The sequence below is a fragment of the Erpetoichthys calabaricus genome, chromosome 2 (genome assembly GCF_900747795.2).
Source record: "Erpetoichthys calabaricus chromosome 2, fErpCal1.3, whole genome shotgun sequence".
In the NCBI taxonomy this organism is placed as follows: Eukaryota; Metazoa; Chordata; class Cladistia; order Polypteriformes; family Polypteridae; genus Erpetoichthys; species Erpetoichthys calabaricus.
The window spans coordinates 159,783,988-159,797,718 of record NC_041395.2 but is presented as its reverse complement, the minus strand read 5'-3'; the positions used below and the strand labels follow the sequence as shown (position 1 = coordinate 159,797,718).

Here is a 13,731-nt window from a genome sequence, read left to right as displayed (position 1 = left end):
ATATCAAAGAAACACTTTCATAAAAGGTACAAATAAGAGAACACGTGCGCTTTTCTTCAAAAGTATAACTGCACAAAAAAAAAAAGCCGCGTTAGCATGCCACATTGACACCCTTATTACAGCTGACGCGGTGGCGTAATGGTATCAGCTCCTGACTGGGGATCAGAGGGTGGCGAGTTCGATCCCACACAGCTCTTATTCTTACATTTTTAGAATAACAACATAAATTTCATTTCAGTCTGTAACAGCCGGTGTAACTTATGATACTGGTAAAGGTTAGCTTTTTTTTTGTTTTAATTCACTTTTCATTCTCGCAGTCGATGCATACTAACGCCCCCCCCCCCCCCCCCCCCCCCCCAAAAGGGTTCTGACACATAAACGCTGGCGAAGCTGCCTTCCTTCGTATCTCACCGTCACTTGATTTTCTTTTTATTCAGTGTTATTGAGTGTTCCTGCCAGTCCCCACATGTTGCTGTATGCTGTTTCTTTTGTACTCCAGGACATGCAGAGGAGAGAATGATTTCACATTATTTATGCTGTTTTCACATAAAGACTGCAGTATACTCGTGACTGCATTCTCGTACCAATGCACTTTTTCCATCACCTTTTCCTGTAAGAAGCAATGTACTCACTTCTCTCTATGCTGTGGTTTCTATTACACACCTGAGAGAGACAATATATGTGAAAACTTCATCGCACTAATGCAATATTATTTGAAAACGAACAGCGTCAGATCAGGTGTGAAAATTTTATGTGAGATACGAAGAAGGCAGCTTCGCCAGCGTTTATGTGTCAGAACCCTTTTGGGGGGGGGGGGGGGGGGGGCGTTAGTATGCATCGACTGCGAGAATGAAAAGTGAATTAAAAAAAAAAAAAAAAAAAAGCTAACCTTTACCAGTATCATAAGTTACACCGGCTGTTACAGACTGAAATGAAAAATATGTTGTTATTCTAAAAATGTAAGAATAAGAATCATGCGGGATTGAACTCACCACCCTCTGACTCCCAGTCAGGAGCTGATACCATTACACCACCACAACAGTTGTAGTAAGAGTGTCAATGTGGTATGCTAACGCGGCTTTTTTTTTTTGTGCAGTTATACTTTTGAAGAAAAGCGCACGTGTTCTCTTATTTGTACCTTTTGTGAAAGTGTTTCTTTGATATATGGACTTCAGGCTTCATACGTTATATAGTTTATGCCTACATTTTGTCATTTACTATTAGAATATGAAAAACGTTTCTGTTTTAAAAATGTGTTTGCACAGACTACTACTATACTGTAGAAACGGAACACACATGAAATGCGTGTATTCCAAATAACGCTCGAATTATTTCCACTGTAAAACTCCACTTCAATCCCAAATAATCAAATCAAGGCAAGGCATGAGCTAGGAGTTCATTCTAAGTCGGTGGGGGGATGGAATAGCTGGCTGCTTAGCTTTTGTTTATCAGCACATTTAGATGACAAAAGACTCTGGCGGAGATGTGCAAACGGCTTTAAGACGCGATTTAAGGTGGGACGGATTTACGAGTTTTTTCGTAGGCTCTGGTAATTCTAGTGTTAAACCAGATGAGTACAGGTGACATAATGTTGCAATGGTGCTTCTGCTCAAGAGCATCAGAATTCAGGAATGAGTATTGCTGTTGTGATGTTTACCCATTCTTCAAAGTCTTTGTGAGTTTTTTTTAGGCTTTCCTCTTCGAGATGTGCAGGTTAGATTACTTGGAAAATCTAGATTGACCCAGTATGAGTATGTTTGTGAGTGTGCACTACAGTGTTCTGTCTTGTGTTATCGCTGCAATGGTAGATTGTATACACTACACTTCTGAAATATATTCAGTGGGTATGATATTGGTTGGCAATGGTTATAATATAGTAATTTGGCAGTGGACTTCATAGTATGACTTCAAGATTAAAGGCAATGTTTTGTATTTCACAACCATATAGAAGAACAACCAGAAGAAGGACTAGCACATGTGTTTAGAGGTTATTATTCCAGAGTCTCTGTTTACTATCTACATGTGACAGAAAGCCTCCGTGTAGATCCTACGGGGATCGATGTGCGAGCTTCGATGTCTGATGAATTTTTCGATGTGGTGAAGCAAAATGCCAACATACAGATGCATTCGTGGTGCTTTTCTATTCAAGCGTCGTATATTCCCGATCGTAATGACACGATTAATTTTAAAAGTCTCACATACCATCTTTTGTGCTATCCTTTTTTTTGTTTTGTTTTTGCATCTTCACAACAGCAACATAATGTTCAGCGCTGTATTTGAGCCACAGAGAAAAAAAATTAAGGACATGGTGAAAATGTGTATTTTGTGATTAAAGTGGAAATTTCGGCTTTAATCTCGAAATGTCCACTTTAACATCGTAGTTTACTTTATCATTAAAGCAGACCATCGTAAACGTCATCCCAGTTTTTAATCGCTACGGCAAGCAGCAATAGATCACCACACAGAACACATTAAATGTATGATATTCCAACTCTCTGCACATTTAGAATCTTTAGATTTATACTTGATATCACTTTCATGATGAAATGCATTACAGTGTGTATGTTACATTTTACAGATAAGTCGTTAATTTCGTTTAAATAATGAATACTGTTAATAATTACACACATGGGGGGTGACACGGTGGTGGAGCGGTAGCACTGCTGTCTCGCAGGGAGTCATTCCCTGATTGGATTCCACACTGTGCTCCAGTTTCCTTCCAAACATATGCAGATTTGGGGATTTGGTGCCGCTAAAATGACGCTAGTATATGTGTGTGCTTGTATTCACCTTGCGATGAGCTGAGGCCTCGTCCAGGGATTATTTCTCACTCGTGCCCAATGCTTGCTGGAATGGACACATCCCTGGATTGATGGATTTAATCATTAAACTTTCTTTTTAAAGATATTGCGGTAAGGTGTCTAATCGGGTGTTCTAGGCAATTCATAACACAGAGAAGCTGAACATGTTGTCGCACTGCCACCTGGTGGATTCCTCCAGATTTATGTAAAGTACGCGCGCAAGTATAAACACTACAACGCTTGCGTAGCAGGAGCATCCGCTGCAGCATGCGTCGCGTCACGTGAAGTATAAACCCGGCCTTAAGCTGCTTAGCAGAAAACATAAGTGATCAGAAGATCTGCCTTTCTATTCTATTTACCTCATTTTCTTTTTGAAACAGAAGATCTTCCATGATCTTTACCTTATTTTCTTTTTCACTGTAAAATTCATGACTAATTGATTCTTCCAGTTGTCCTGGTATCATTTACTACGTTCATCCATCCATCCATCCATCCATTATCCAACCCGCTATATCCTAACTACAGGGTCATGGGGGTCTGCTGAGCCAATCCCAGCCAACACAGGGCGCAAGGCAGGAACACACCCCAGGCAGGGCACCAGCCCACCGCAGATTATGTTTATTATTCTTTATAGTCCTCTCCAGTCTTCTCTCATTGTCTGTCACATTCTGATTCTTCTTATCCTCCTCCCCTTCTTTCTCCTTTATTAATGCAAATGGTAATGAACCACCTGTCATTTCTCACTACCCTATTTTCTCCAATATTTCTCCAGTGTACTCTGTCAAGGTTATGTTTTAACCAATAGACATGAGCTCCTTGTCAAAGGTAAACCTTTCAACACAGCCTTTCATTTCGGCTGCTTTTTCTAAATTGCATTTTCCCAATGAAATGGCTTGTGGTCTTCTGAGAAAGACATTTGGCATTATTTTTTTTCTTTCTCCATTTTTTTTTTAATGAATATTAAATCAGCCTGTCTGTTAAAATTGATTTAAAATGTGGTGCAGTCTTCTGGACACTCTGTTTTTCATATATTTATATACCATCCCTTTACTTTTTTTTTTTTAAATACTTTAGATTCATTAGCAAACCATTTACATCTCTTTAAAAAATACCTGCTGCAATATTTTTATCAGCAAGCAAGAAAGAACAGCAGATTGTTTTGAAACAAAATATATTAAACAAACTCTGCCAAACAGGCAACAATTATTAATAACCAAAATAAAATGTACAATATTTAAGCTGAAACAGCTTCTGATTTGTGTAACACAGACTTCGCAGTATATGTAGGGGAAACAATTGCATTAATGCTATAAGTTGTGAAGTGCATTTAGAATTGTTTATTTATGTAAAGTTGTAACATATAGCTTCTTGGAAATCTGTTTTATACAGAAATATGCCAAATTGTCAATGTAGGTTTTAAGTATATAATTAGAAGTGTACAGAAATATGATGTTATTTATTTAGTCCGTGTAAGCAAAATATTTTTAATCTGTATTTTTTCAGACTGATTTTTTGTTTTTAAAAACTATTAGAATGTTCATTAGATAACTGTACTTTTTATTGTTTATTAAAGTTCATTTAATTATGTCTGATGGAGTCAGTAAAATTTTGGACTTTAATGCTGTAAATTGTAACAGAGAATTCATCACTAAGTATGCCCCTTTTTCTACAGACGATTGCAGGCTTTACTTAAAAGTATAACATTAAGAAGGACTAAATCAACAAAAATTAAAGGCTGTCCAGTGGTGGACTTACCAGAACGTAAGGTGTTTGTCCAACATGTTGTATTGTCTGAGGAGGAAAAACAGATCTATGAATCCATCAAGAATGAAAGCAGAACTGTCATTGGCAGGTAAAGTGGCAATTGCTTTTATATTGCATTTCATTAAAATGTATCATCATTAATAAATTTTTTTAACCTCACTTTGATCCCAGTGAATATTAGTTGTGTCTGCTGCATTTGTGAAGTCAGTTATACATCTTTAGTTATTATATATAGCACAGATCAACACATTTATGAATCACTGATGACCCAATCACTGTGTGGTTGTTAGTGCTACAAACTCACATCATTATTAAGGCTCTGAATTTATCACTTTCCATTTTATACATATCCCTAACAAATGGACCCTGGGCTATAAATGTGAGTTGTGGGTATGTGTGGGAATAAGATTGTGCCTTCCAAGTGCTGTTGATATGCTTGGGAATTCAAAAAATTAATGAATGATACTTCTCCAGAACTCTTTATTTGGATTCATAAAATGAATCTTTAGTTCTGTAATATGTTTCATAATTTTAAAAAGTAAAAATTTAACTTGAAAATAGTAGTGACACAATTAAATGTTCAGGAAAAGTTTAGCATTTTTCAATGGTTTTATTCTTTGCAGATATATCTGGAGGTGCACATAATAAATTAATATGAAGAGATTATAAACCTGTAATGCTATTTACCTTTTCAGCATGAAACCTTTCTCATCTATTACTTTTGTCTGTAATTTCAGATACTTTAATGAAGGGACTGTTTTGACAAACTATGCTGATGTTTTAGTCATTTTGCTACGTCTCCGTCAATTATGTTGCCATCCTCTGTTGCTTGGCAGCTCGACTAATACAAACGTTTCCACAGGTCAGTGTGACAAAACAATTTCTATCATCTGCGTTAATGTGATCTCTTTAGGAAAATGAATGTGAAAGTTAAAACAACACAACTGCTGCCAATGTACTTCTAAATGGGTATTGTCAAATTTGAAAAGAATTTGTTTGTTTAAGTTCAGGCAGAAGATTAGCCTTTGCATTCTTCATAATATTTTTGCATGATGGGCAAAGACAATTGTGCAACAAGATGTGCTCATTGTGTAAAAAATGAGGATGTGTTAATTTTCTTTAGCTCATTTAGTAACATGTTTGCCATGTCATAGTAATGCTGGTTTTATTGTGCTGACTAATAGGATGCCAGCGCTAACGTTTTTTTGTGTCTTTTAGAGGAGTGTGAGGTTTAAGCAGTAGGGTTCTGAGTGTCATTTTAGGGTGGAATACCACACTGGATAAAAGCTTAAGTTGAGTTGATGGTTAAGTTGATGGTTTCTGGTTAAGAATGTTGATGGTTTCTAAAAGTGGATGGCTTCTGGTTAAGACTTTCATTGTTAGTCAGCTATGTGCATATGCCTGTAATAATTTAACAAGAACTCTGAAAGTCGTAAACTCCAAAATAAGTTAGGAGTATCCCCTCACAAGAAATAGGATATGAAATTGGGACTAAAGAGGCCCACTTTACCATTTTCTCCTTAGGATTAGTAACAATGTAGTAGCATTTTCAAAGGGGTATTCTACTGTAAAGATTAATCATAATTGATATGGATGCCAAGAATTATTGTGATGGGAAGGAGTGGGGTGGCTGGGTCCAATACTACAATAAAGCTCATGCCACTCTGGTGGTCAGAGAGATATGTAAGAGGATATCCGGACAAAATAAAAAATATGTATGATAAGGTTTCAGTAGCTTTGGCACCAGAAGGAAGACCAGTATGGTGACTTCGGTACTTTGGAGTGATCCAGAATTAGGAGTGTCTGGTTTACATAAACAGTTCATTTTCTTTTCATTCACTAGAACAATTAGACAAATCCTTCATTATTCTGTTGTGTTGGTGCCCTAGGTTTAACAGACGTACGGGGCACTTTTTAAACACATTGAGAATATTATATATTTTATTTGTACAGTAATAGTGTTCCCTTTTATTTGTATGCCCTTTGCAGAAGATTGAATTTTCTACCTACTAACTAATTAACCTTTTGTAACACACTAGGAGATGCCACACCCTTGGAGCTTCGTGACTCTTTAATTAATAAAATGAACCTAGTTTTGAGTTCTGGCTCTGACGAAGAATGTGCAATTTGCCTGGATTCCCTAAGGCTGCCTGTTATTACTTACTGTGCACATGTCTACTGCAAGCTTTGTATTTGCCAAGTCATACGAACAGAAAAGGTATGCCATTTACTTTTTATTACAGATGTCTGTTTGTGTGCAAATGTTTTAATAAAGCCTGAGATTCTTGCAAACTCTGGCAGAACAGACTTGTTTTGTGACTTATTGTTACTATTTAATGGAAAGTTATAAAATGTTCACAAACAGCAATAAAAAACTGTTAATCCCAATTTTAAATTTAATAAACCTGTACACCTTAGTAAATGTTTATATAGTAAATACACAGCCTGAAAAAATACAACTCGGGAACTATGTGTGATAGAAAAATTCTTGAGTACATTTCCATAAATGTTTTTCATTTTTCACTATTTGTATAATAGATGTTCCTGTAATGTTTCTTCTTGCACACTGTGTAAATGTTCTAAATCACAATTGTGTGTAGAAGATTGGAACACATTTTGGTGCCCCAGCTTCTAGAACCGGAAAATGTGACCTTCATCAGTTACCATGCTCAGTTCCTAATTTGGGATACTGAGATGGTTTGTTGTGTGGTGGGTGCGACACAACGTGCTATATCAGTGCACACTGCCAACCTCAACTCTTGGCACACAAAGTGGAAAAAAGCCCATTGTACAAAACTAATGTTGCCATACTTCAGAGCATGACAGTTGCATAGCATCACATCACATATGTTCATTTTTTAAACACGTTTATACATTCCCCCACTAAATTTATCAACTCTGGTGAAGACAGACTCCATTTCTAACAGTAGTATTACAACCTGGTGCCACACCCACTGCAGATCAGCCAAATTTTAGCTTTAAACCGGTGAGCTGAAGCTGATCCACAAAGTGAAAAAGTTATAGGCTTATGGTCAGTTCATGCTCTCCAAATATGCAGATCCATACTCCTCACTACAGACCCAATTATATAATTTAGACATCTTTCTGGGTGGCCAAACCCAGAGAGCACTCTGCATACCTCCAAGTTTTTGTATTCTTGCATCTTATTCACATTGATTGTGTGTGTGCTCTATAAACAACACACACAGATGCGTATAAGCAGATATGCAAGAAGAGAGGGATTCAAGTGGCAGAGCAAAGAGAACTGTGTGTGTAAGCAAACTGTGGTAATTGCTGACTTAGACATAGTATAAAAGGACAACCATCCACTTTGCTCATACATGTATTTCATATCTCTTATCTCTGCTGGAGGGTTTATCCTGCTGAACTGAAGGCATTTTCCTTTAGTTTTCAAATCTATGACTGGGATGCTGACGTCAAGGTAGCACTCAGCATTGTAGGTTAAATCCTTAACTGTTTAAAATCCTACTGGCATTTCTTGACTTGGTATTCGCTGTACACAATTATCTTTATTATATTAGAATGCAAAGTGTCCTCTTTGTCGGGCAGACATCAACATTAATGAGATTGTTGAATTTCCTGAAGAAAAGAGTGAAGCAGAGTCCGAAATCAAGAGCAAGTGGCTTCCCAGTTCCAAGGTACAGTACATATTGAAAGGAAAGTTTGTGCAGTTTTGCCTGTTTTTAGACTTTGGTTCTCTTTTTATGCATTTACTATATTTGAAAAACTGCTCTTGTAAACTTTTTAGATTTACCTGTTTATCAAATTCAGTTTCATATTCCTTACTTCACCCTAACTGACTACGCATATAGCACAGATTGTCAAATTCAGAATACTAGAATGTATTTGTTAAATGTATTATATTCTATTTCACAACTGTAAATAGTGTTTATCTAGACATATGTTTTTTTAACCTTCAAATTCAGTATATTTCTAATAATTTCAAATATATGTGAATTTCTGGAATTTAAATAATAAACCATTGCTTACTTCTCTCATCCATATAAATAAAATTGTAATCTGTTTGTATGTTTGTTTACCAGTTACTCAAAAATAGCTGAACAAATTTTGGAAGTGTGTTGCTTTTGGACCGACTTTAGGCTATTTGGTGTATCAAAGAAGTGGGTTGTCATATAGACACCCCAAAAACTAGTGCCTAAGCAAGGACTACAAGTCCCACCAGGCAGCAGGAATGTGCTGGGTCTAATGGGAAGACACCTTTATCAGAATGCTCAAAATTTTGTATGGGCCAAAGCAGGATCTCATCTAAGATCACAATTTCATTGCCTTGTTAGATTACAGCTTTTGTCTAAGAATAGATCTTTTTACCTTATCATGGGTGTGATGACGTGCATAGGGGTATGTGGCAGGTTGGGTTTTTTTTTATATAAAAGAGCTCCATGGGTGGATTGCTTCCATTGAATATGCTGGAGTAGCGGGAGAAATTGAGTGCTCCAAGAATCCTGCTGGACTGACGTCAGGTGGCAGGAAGATAGAAATCTGTCCGCAAGTGCCTCAGCATGTAATGCCTGAGGTGGCAGGGATAAGAACTGGAGAGAGGGACCGCAGCTGTTGGTGTCTCAGCCCTGCTGCAAGAACTGAGTGAGATGAGGGCGAAAGATGTGCTGGGCTTGTGTTGAAAGAAAGTTTGAAGGTGAAATCAGAAGACAAGTCGGGATTGTAGCAGGCCAGAAGGAGACTACTGCTTTGAAACAGACCATGGTGGTGAACAGCAGAGGTGCAAATATAGGAGAAGGCACTGAGGTTTGTGGTGTTAATGAAAGGGTCCTGTGTTTTAACCTTGAATTTTTACCCTTGATTTTATTGGATTATTTATTGACTAGCCGTGCTACCCTTGTGCGACTGGCCGATGTTGACCTCAGTGTTAACATCTGCATTGCAGTGTGTCTGTCTGGTTGCTGTGTCTTTGTTACATACCATTTGGTGCAGGATTCCTAAAAGCAGTGCTTGTGTTTTGTGATGTGCCATCTATTGGATAGTAGAGACATAGCAACTGAATGGGCACATAGACAAGATATGGATTTTAACCTTACTGAGACCCTGGATTTTATTATAGAATACATTGCACTGCACTTTGTTATTGAATCTACTTACTCATTTTTTGGAGAATAAAAAGCAGTGAATATTTTCTTACACCAGCCTCTTGCTGTGTTGTGTCCTCATTGCCTGGTTTATCCTTGGAAAAGGCTACCAATAGTCACGGGTTCAAGGTGGTGATGACAGCTGTGTCCACTCTGGCCGGCACAGTGTGTTGTCCTTAGTCATGTTGATAAGGTTTATTTACATCTAAAAAAACTAGGGCGCTTCGTTCGCCCACCCCTGGGTTTGGTTTACCGGATATACGATTTAAAGAGATTATTTTCATGGGAATTGTTACATATGCATTATTTTCAGTTTTACTTTAAAACTTTTGTAAAAACAATACTGTACTTGTCCTTTATTTCCGGCTCCGGGCGTGGTTAAATCTCTTTCTCGCAGGACGTATAACGCTGCTCGTGTTGTGAAGGGGAGGCAGGTGAATGCACGCTAAGGAGAAGCGGTTGGATCATCTGCTGGTTTGTTGCTGCTGCTGGTGAGCTGCATATTCTGCTTGTCGCGCTGCGCGTCAATCATTTCAAAGCCTGTACAGTAGCTGTCTTTTTGCCACTTCACATCTTTGCCGCATGTGTTGTGAAGGGGGGGTTGGGGGGTTTGGCTGAACGCATGCTAAGGAGAAGTGGTCGGATCATCTTCTGGCTTGCTGCTGCTGGCGAGGTGCATGTTCTGCAGGTCGCTTGTCGTTGTTTTAAGAGCTGGGAGCACATGAAGTGTGTCTGCCAAAAACATTCCAACAACTGCTAGGTTAGATGTCCGTGAACTTGTTTTAAATGTTGTCTCATTGCCTTGTTTCGCGTGACGTTAAAGTGTCTCTCGCGGGACGTCAAATTGTATTCCGAGAAGATCACGTCTTGTCTACCTAGTCTCCCTTCCAAAATTTTTTTTTTTTTAATAGAGAGATAGTCAGGTCCAAAAGAGGTGTGTACAGTGTTGCCAAACCCTTGAGGAGCAATGTTCCTTTTTTTCCACTCTTTAAAAATCTTTTAAATCTCCAATACACTATGGTGTGTTTTGCGGTTGTGAAGTTACATGCAAAACAAAGTTTAGTTTCAGTCTTGCAAAACCGTATGTGAAAGGAAACTCAGCTGTTTTGTTCACCACTGCCAGTTATTCTATGATACTATATTTTAACTAATGTATGGAGCCAGATTTGGACTGCCAGATAAGGGTAGTGGTGGCCTGCTCTGTGTTGGTCAAGCATGAAGATAGGAATTTCATTGCACTGTCTATATGTGACAGTATCCCCAAAATGAACTGGTGACACTAAATAAAGAAATAAAAATAAATACAACTCTGTTGTACACATGCATATCATTCCTAGCTGGAATGAATTAAATGTAATACAATTTTTAAGACACGCCGAGGCGCGGTTCAGATAAGGTAGAAAGAGAATGACTGAGGGCAGCGTTAGTATCTTTTACCTTTTTCTTAATGGTACACATTTATTCAAGTCCATTTTATGACGAGGCATGTATAATTTTGCCAATACAGAGTTGTGATTTGTAGTAGTATCAAATCAATGAATGAACTGGCTTTGAATCATCTGTATAACATTATCAAAATAGCACCATTGGTGCTGCCTCCTGTAATAATATGGAGTCCTGCAACAATGCCTGTGAACCCCAACTCTCCTAGATGCTTTCTGTGGTACATGGATTCAATAATTCAATAAGCCATCCAGTTTATTAATGTGAGATTTAACATCTATTTGTGAAATCACACTAAACCAGCAAAAACAAGCACCATTCATGGTTGCAGCCCAGCAAGGAGGTGACAACTGTAGAATCTAATCATGCACAAAAAGAACAATTTCTTGACTAACTCATGAGAGTGGAGACATTGGAACTTATCAGAGGGGGAATATGGATGATGGATTGGACACTTGTATTTCAGTCACCAATTATAAAAGGGCCAGCATTTAAAAAACAAGTAATTGCTTTCTTTACTTTACCCCATTATACAAAGATACCCGGGCAATGGCGAGTACTTCGGCTAGTTTTTAACATTTATTATTCTTGACACAAATTTTATATTTTTTTAAGGAAGACACGTCTGTGCATTTTAAGCTCCATTACTGTTATTTCTAAAGAGTGTACAATTCTCTGTGGTTTTTCAGGTTGATGCACTCATGCATGAACTTCTGAAACTGCGAAATGAAGACCCTGGGGTGAAGAGTCTGGTGGTGTCTCAGTTTACTGCATTTCTGTCACTAATTGAAATTCCACTAAGGTATCCTTTCATGTACTGTACCTTATGCCATCTTTTTCTGTTTGCATCATATAACAATCTAATCTGCTTTATCCACTTTTGAATTGTGTGTGGGATTAAAGCCTTGCAGCTTCACACAGCTGGATTTAGCACTTTATGCAGTCACTGAACTTGTATAAAGTAGCCTAGTAGGTCAGCTTTGACTTCAGACCGCAGAACTGGCAGTTGAATTCCTGCTACCAAAGATACTGTAGGTCAGTCTCAAGAATGTTGTATGCACTGTCACCATAATGTACAGGGTTTGATGATCTCTTCTTACCAAATTCAGTGTTTCACAGCCCTCACATACAGTATTATATTCATATTTTTGATTTATCTATAAAAATAACTGAGCTGTACTCTACTGTCAAGCATTTTTGGAATAGGCCTTGTCTGCTGAAATAACGTGAGAAAAGAGCAATTCCTTTTAAGTATAGTTGGACTTGGAGAAATGTTACATGACACTAGCTAATACAATGCCTTGCATATCCTTCGGACTCCCCACCCCCCCACTCCCACTTTTTAACTACACAAAGATCTACTAGTATGTGATGACAGAGGACAAGCACTGGGTTGCTTATATTCTGCCATCAGACTATGACAACTGGGTAATAAAGATTTGAATTGTTTGTTTAGTGGTTTGCAGCCATGTAACACACTACTTCGAGTACAGAACTCTAGATGGAAAAGATTTAAAAATTATGAATGGCACAGAAAGCAAAAATAATGGCAAGTTGCCAACAATAATTGCACTCTGTTTCAAAAGCATCATCGCTTCTTGCTTTCTTGGCTCTGCAGTGTAGAGACCTGTATCATGTTGGTCAGACATGCAAGTAAGAATTTCAGAGTACTCTGTACATGTGACAGTACTGCTGCTACTACTAATCTAGTGTTCTACCACATACAATGTGAAGTGCATGTTGGGTTCCTACTGGGAAGGGAATGTGCCCTGCAGTACACTGAAATGCCAGCTACAAGTGGTTTTTGCCTTGTGGATTTTGTTGCTGGGATGGACTCTAGTCTCTTTTGACCCTGTAATGGAAAAAAGGCTGCTTCAGAAAATGGGGAATGAGTAGCTAGTATGTCAGCTGACAACTTTAAAGAGTAGGCTTTAAATATTTATTAAAAATAAATATTTTTATTTTGCCATTTGCCACTATTTTTGCCATAGTGATTAAGGCTTTGGACTTCAAAACCTGAGGGTATGGGTACAAATCCCACTATCACCATTTAACTATAAGCAGGTCACTTCATCTGCTTGTGTTCCAATTGGAAAAACAAAACAAATGGAACCAATTGTATATTGATCTTGTACATATTCATTCAAAATGAAGTGCATTTGCAAAGTTTGTTATATTGATCTGGAAGGTGGCAGCAGTCTCTAAAACACAGCAGGTAGGTTTCAGGGCCATGTTACCTGCATTGATTGTCAGCATAGGACTTGCCCATATGTGCTTAGCTCCCTGCTTTACTTCATGTTCAGTTATGACTCTGGCCAGGCATGGCTAGAATTCCACATTCAAGTTTGTTAACAGACTTGTGTAGAAATGTGCTACAGAAAGATAAATAATTCTAACAGTATGGCCGAACTCAGGGTCTTACAGGTAGGTAATGAATTTTTTTACAAAAGATCTTTTCACCATTCAAGAACAATTACCTTGCATCATTTGGAAATGCAGACAGACAGGCATTTTTGTTGCCTCTTGTAGTCTATGACAAGTATTTAGAAATATAAAACGCCTAGTTCCAGCCTTTAACATAAGAATGAAACCTTGAAACT

At 37.9% G+C, this 13,731-nt stretch overlaps 1 protein-coding gene across 2 annotated transcripts in view; it reads left to right on the top strand.

Annotated features, from left to right (window-relative positions):
• The window catches only part of hltf (helicase-like transcription factor), a 74,133-nt gene that overhangs the window by 58,858 nt on the left and 1,544 nt on the right, over window positions 1-13,731 (top strand). For both annotated transcript variants that reach the window (XM_028794695.2, XM_028794696.2), the window contains 5 exons: window positions 4,474-4,653; window positions 5,303-5,427; window positions 6,605-6,783; window positions 8,108-8,224; window positions 11,821-11,933. In XM_028794695.2, coding sequence (XP_028650528.2) covers window positions 4,474-4,653; window positions 5,303-5,427; window positions 6,605-6,783; window positions 8,108-8,224; window positions 11,821-11,933 — 714 coding nt within the window. The remainder of the gene's footprint in view (window positions 1-4,473; window positions 4,654-5,302; window positions 5,428-6,604; window positions 6,784-8,107; window positions 8,225-11,820; window positions 11,934-13,731) is intronic.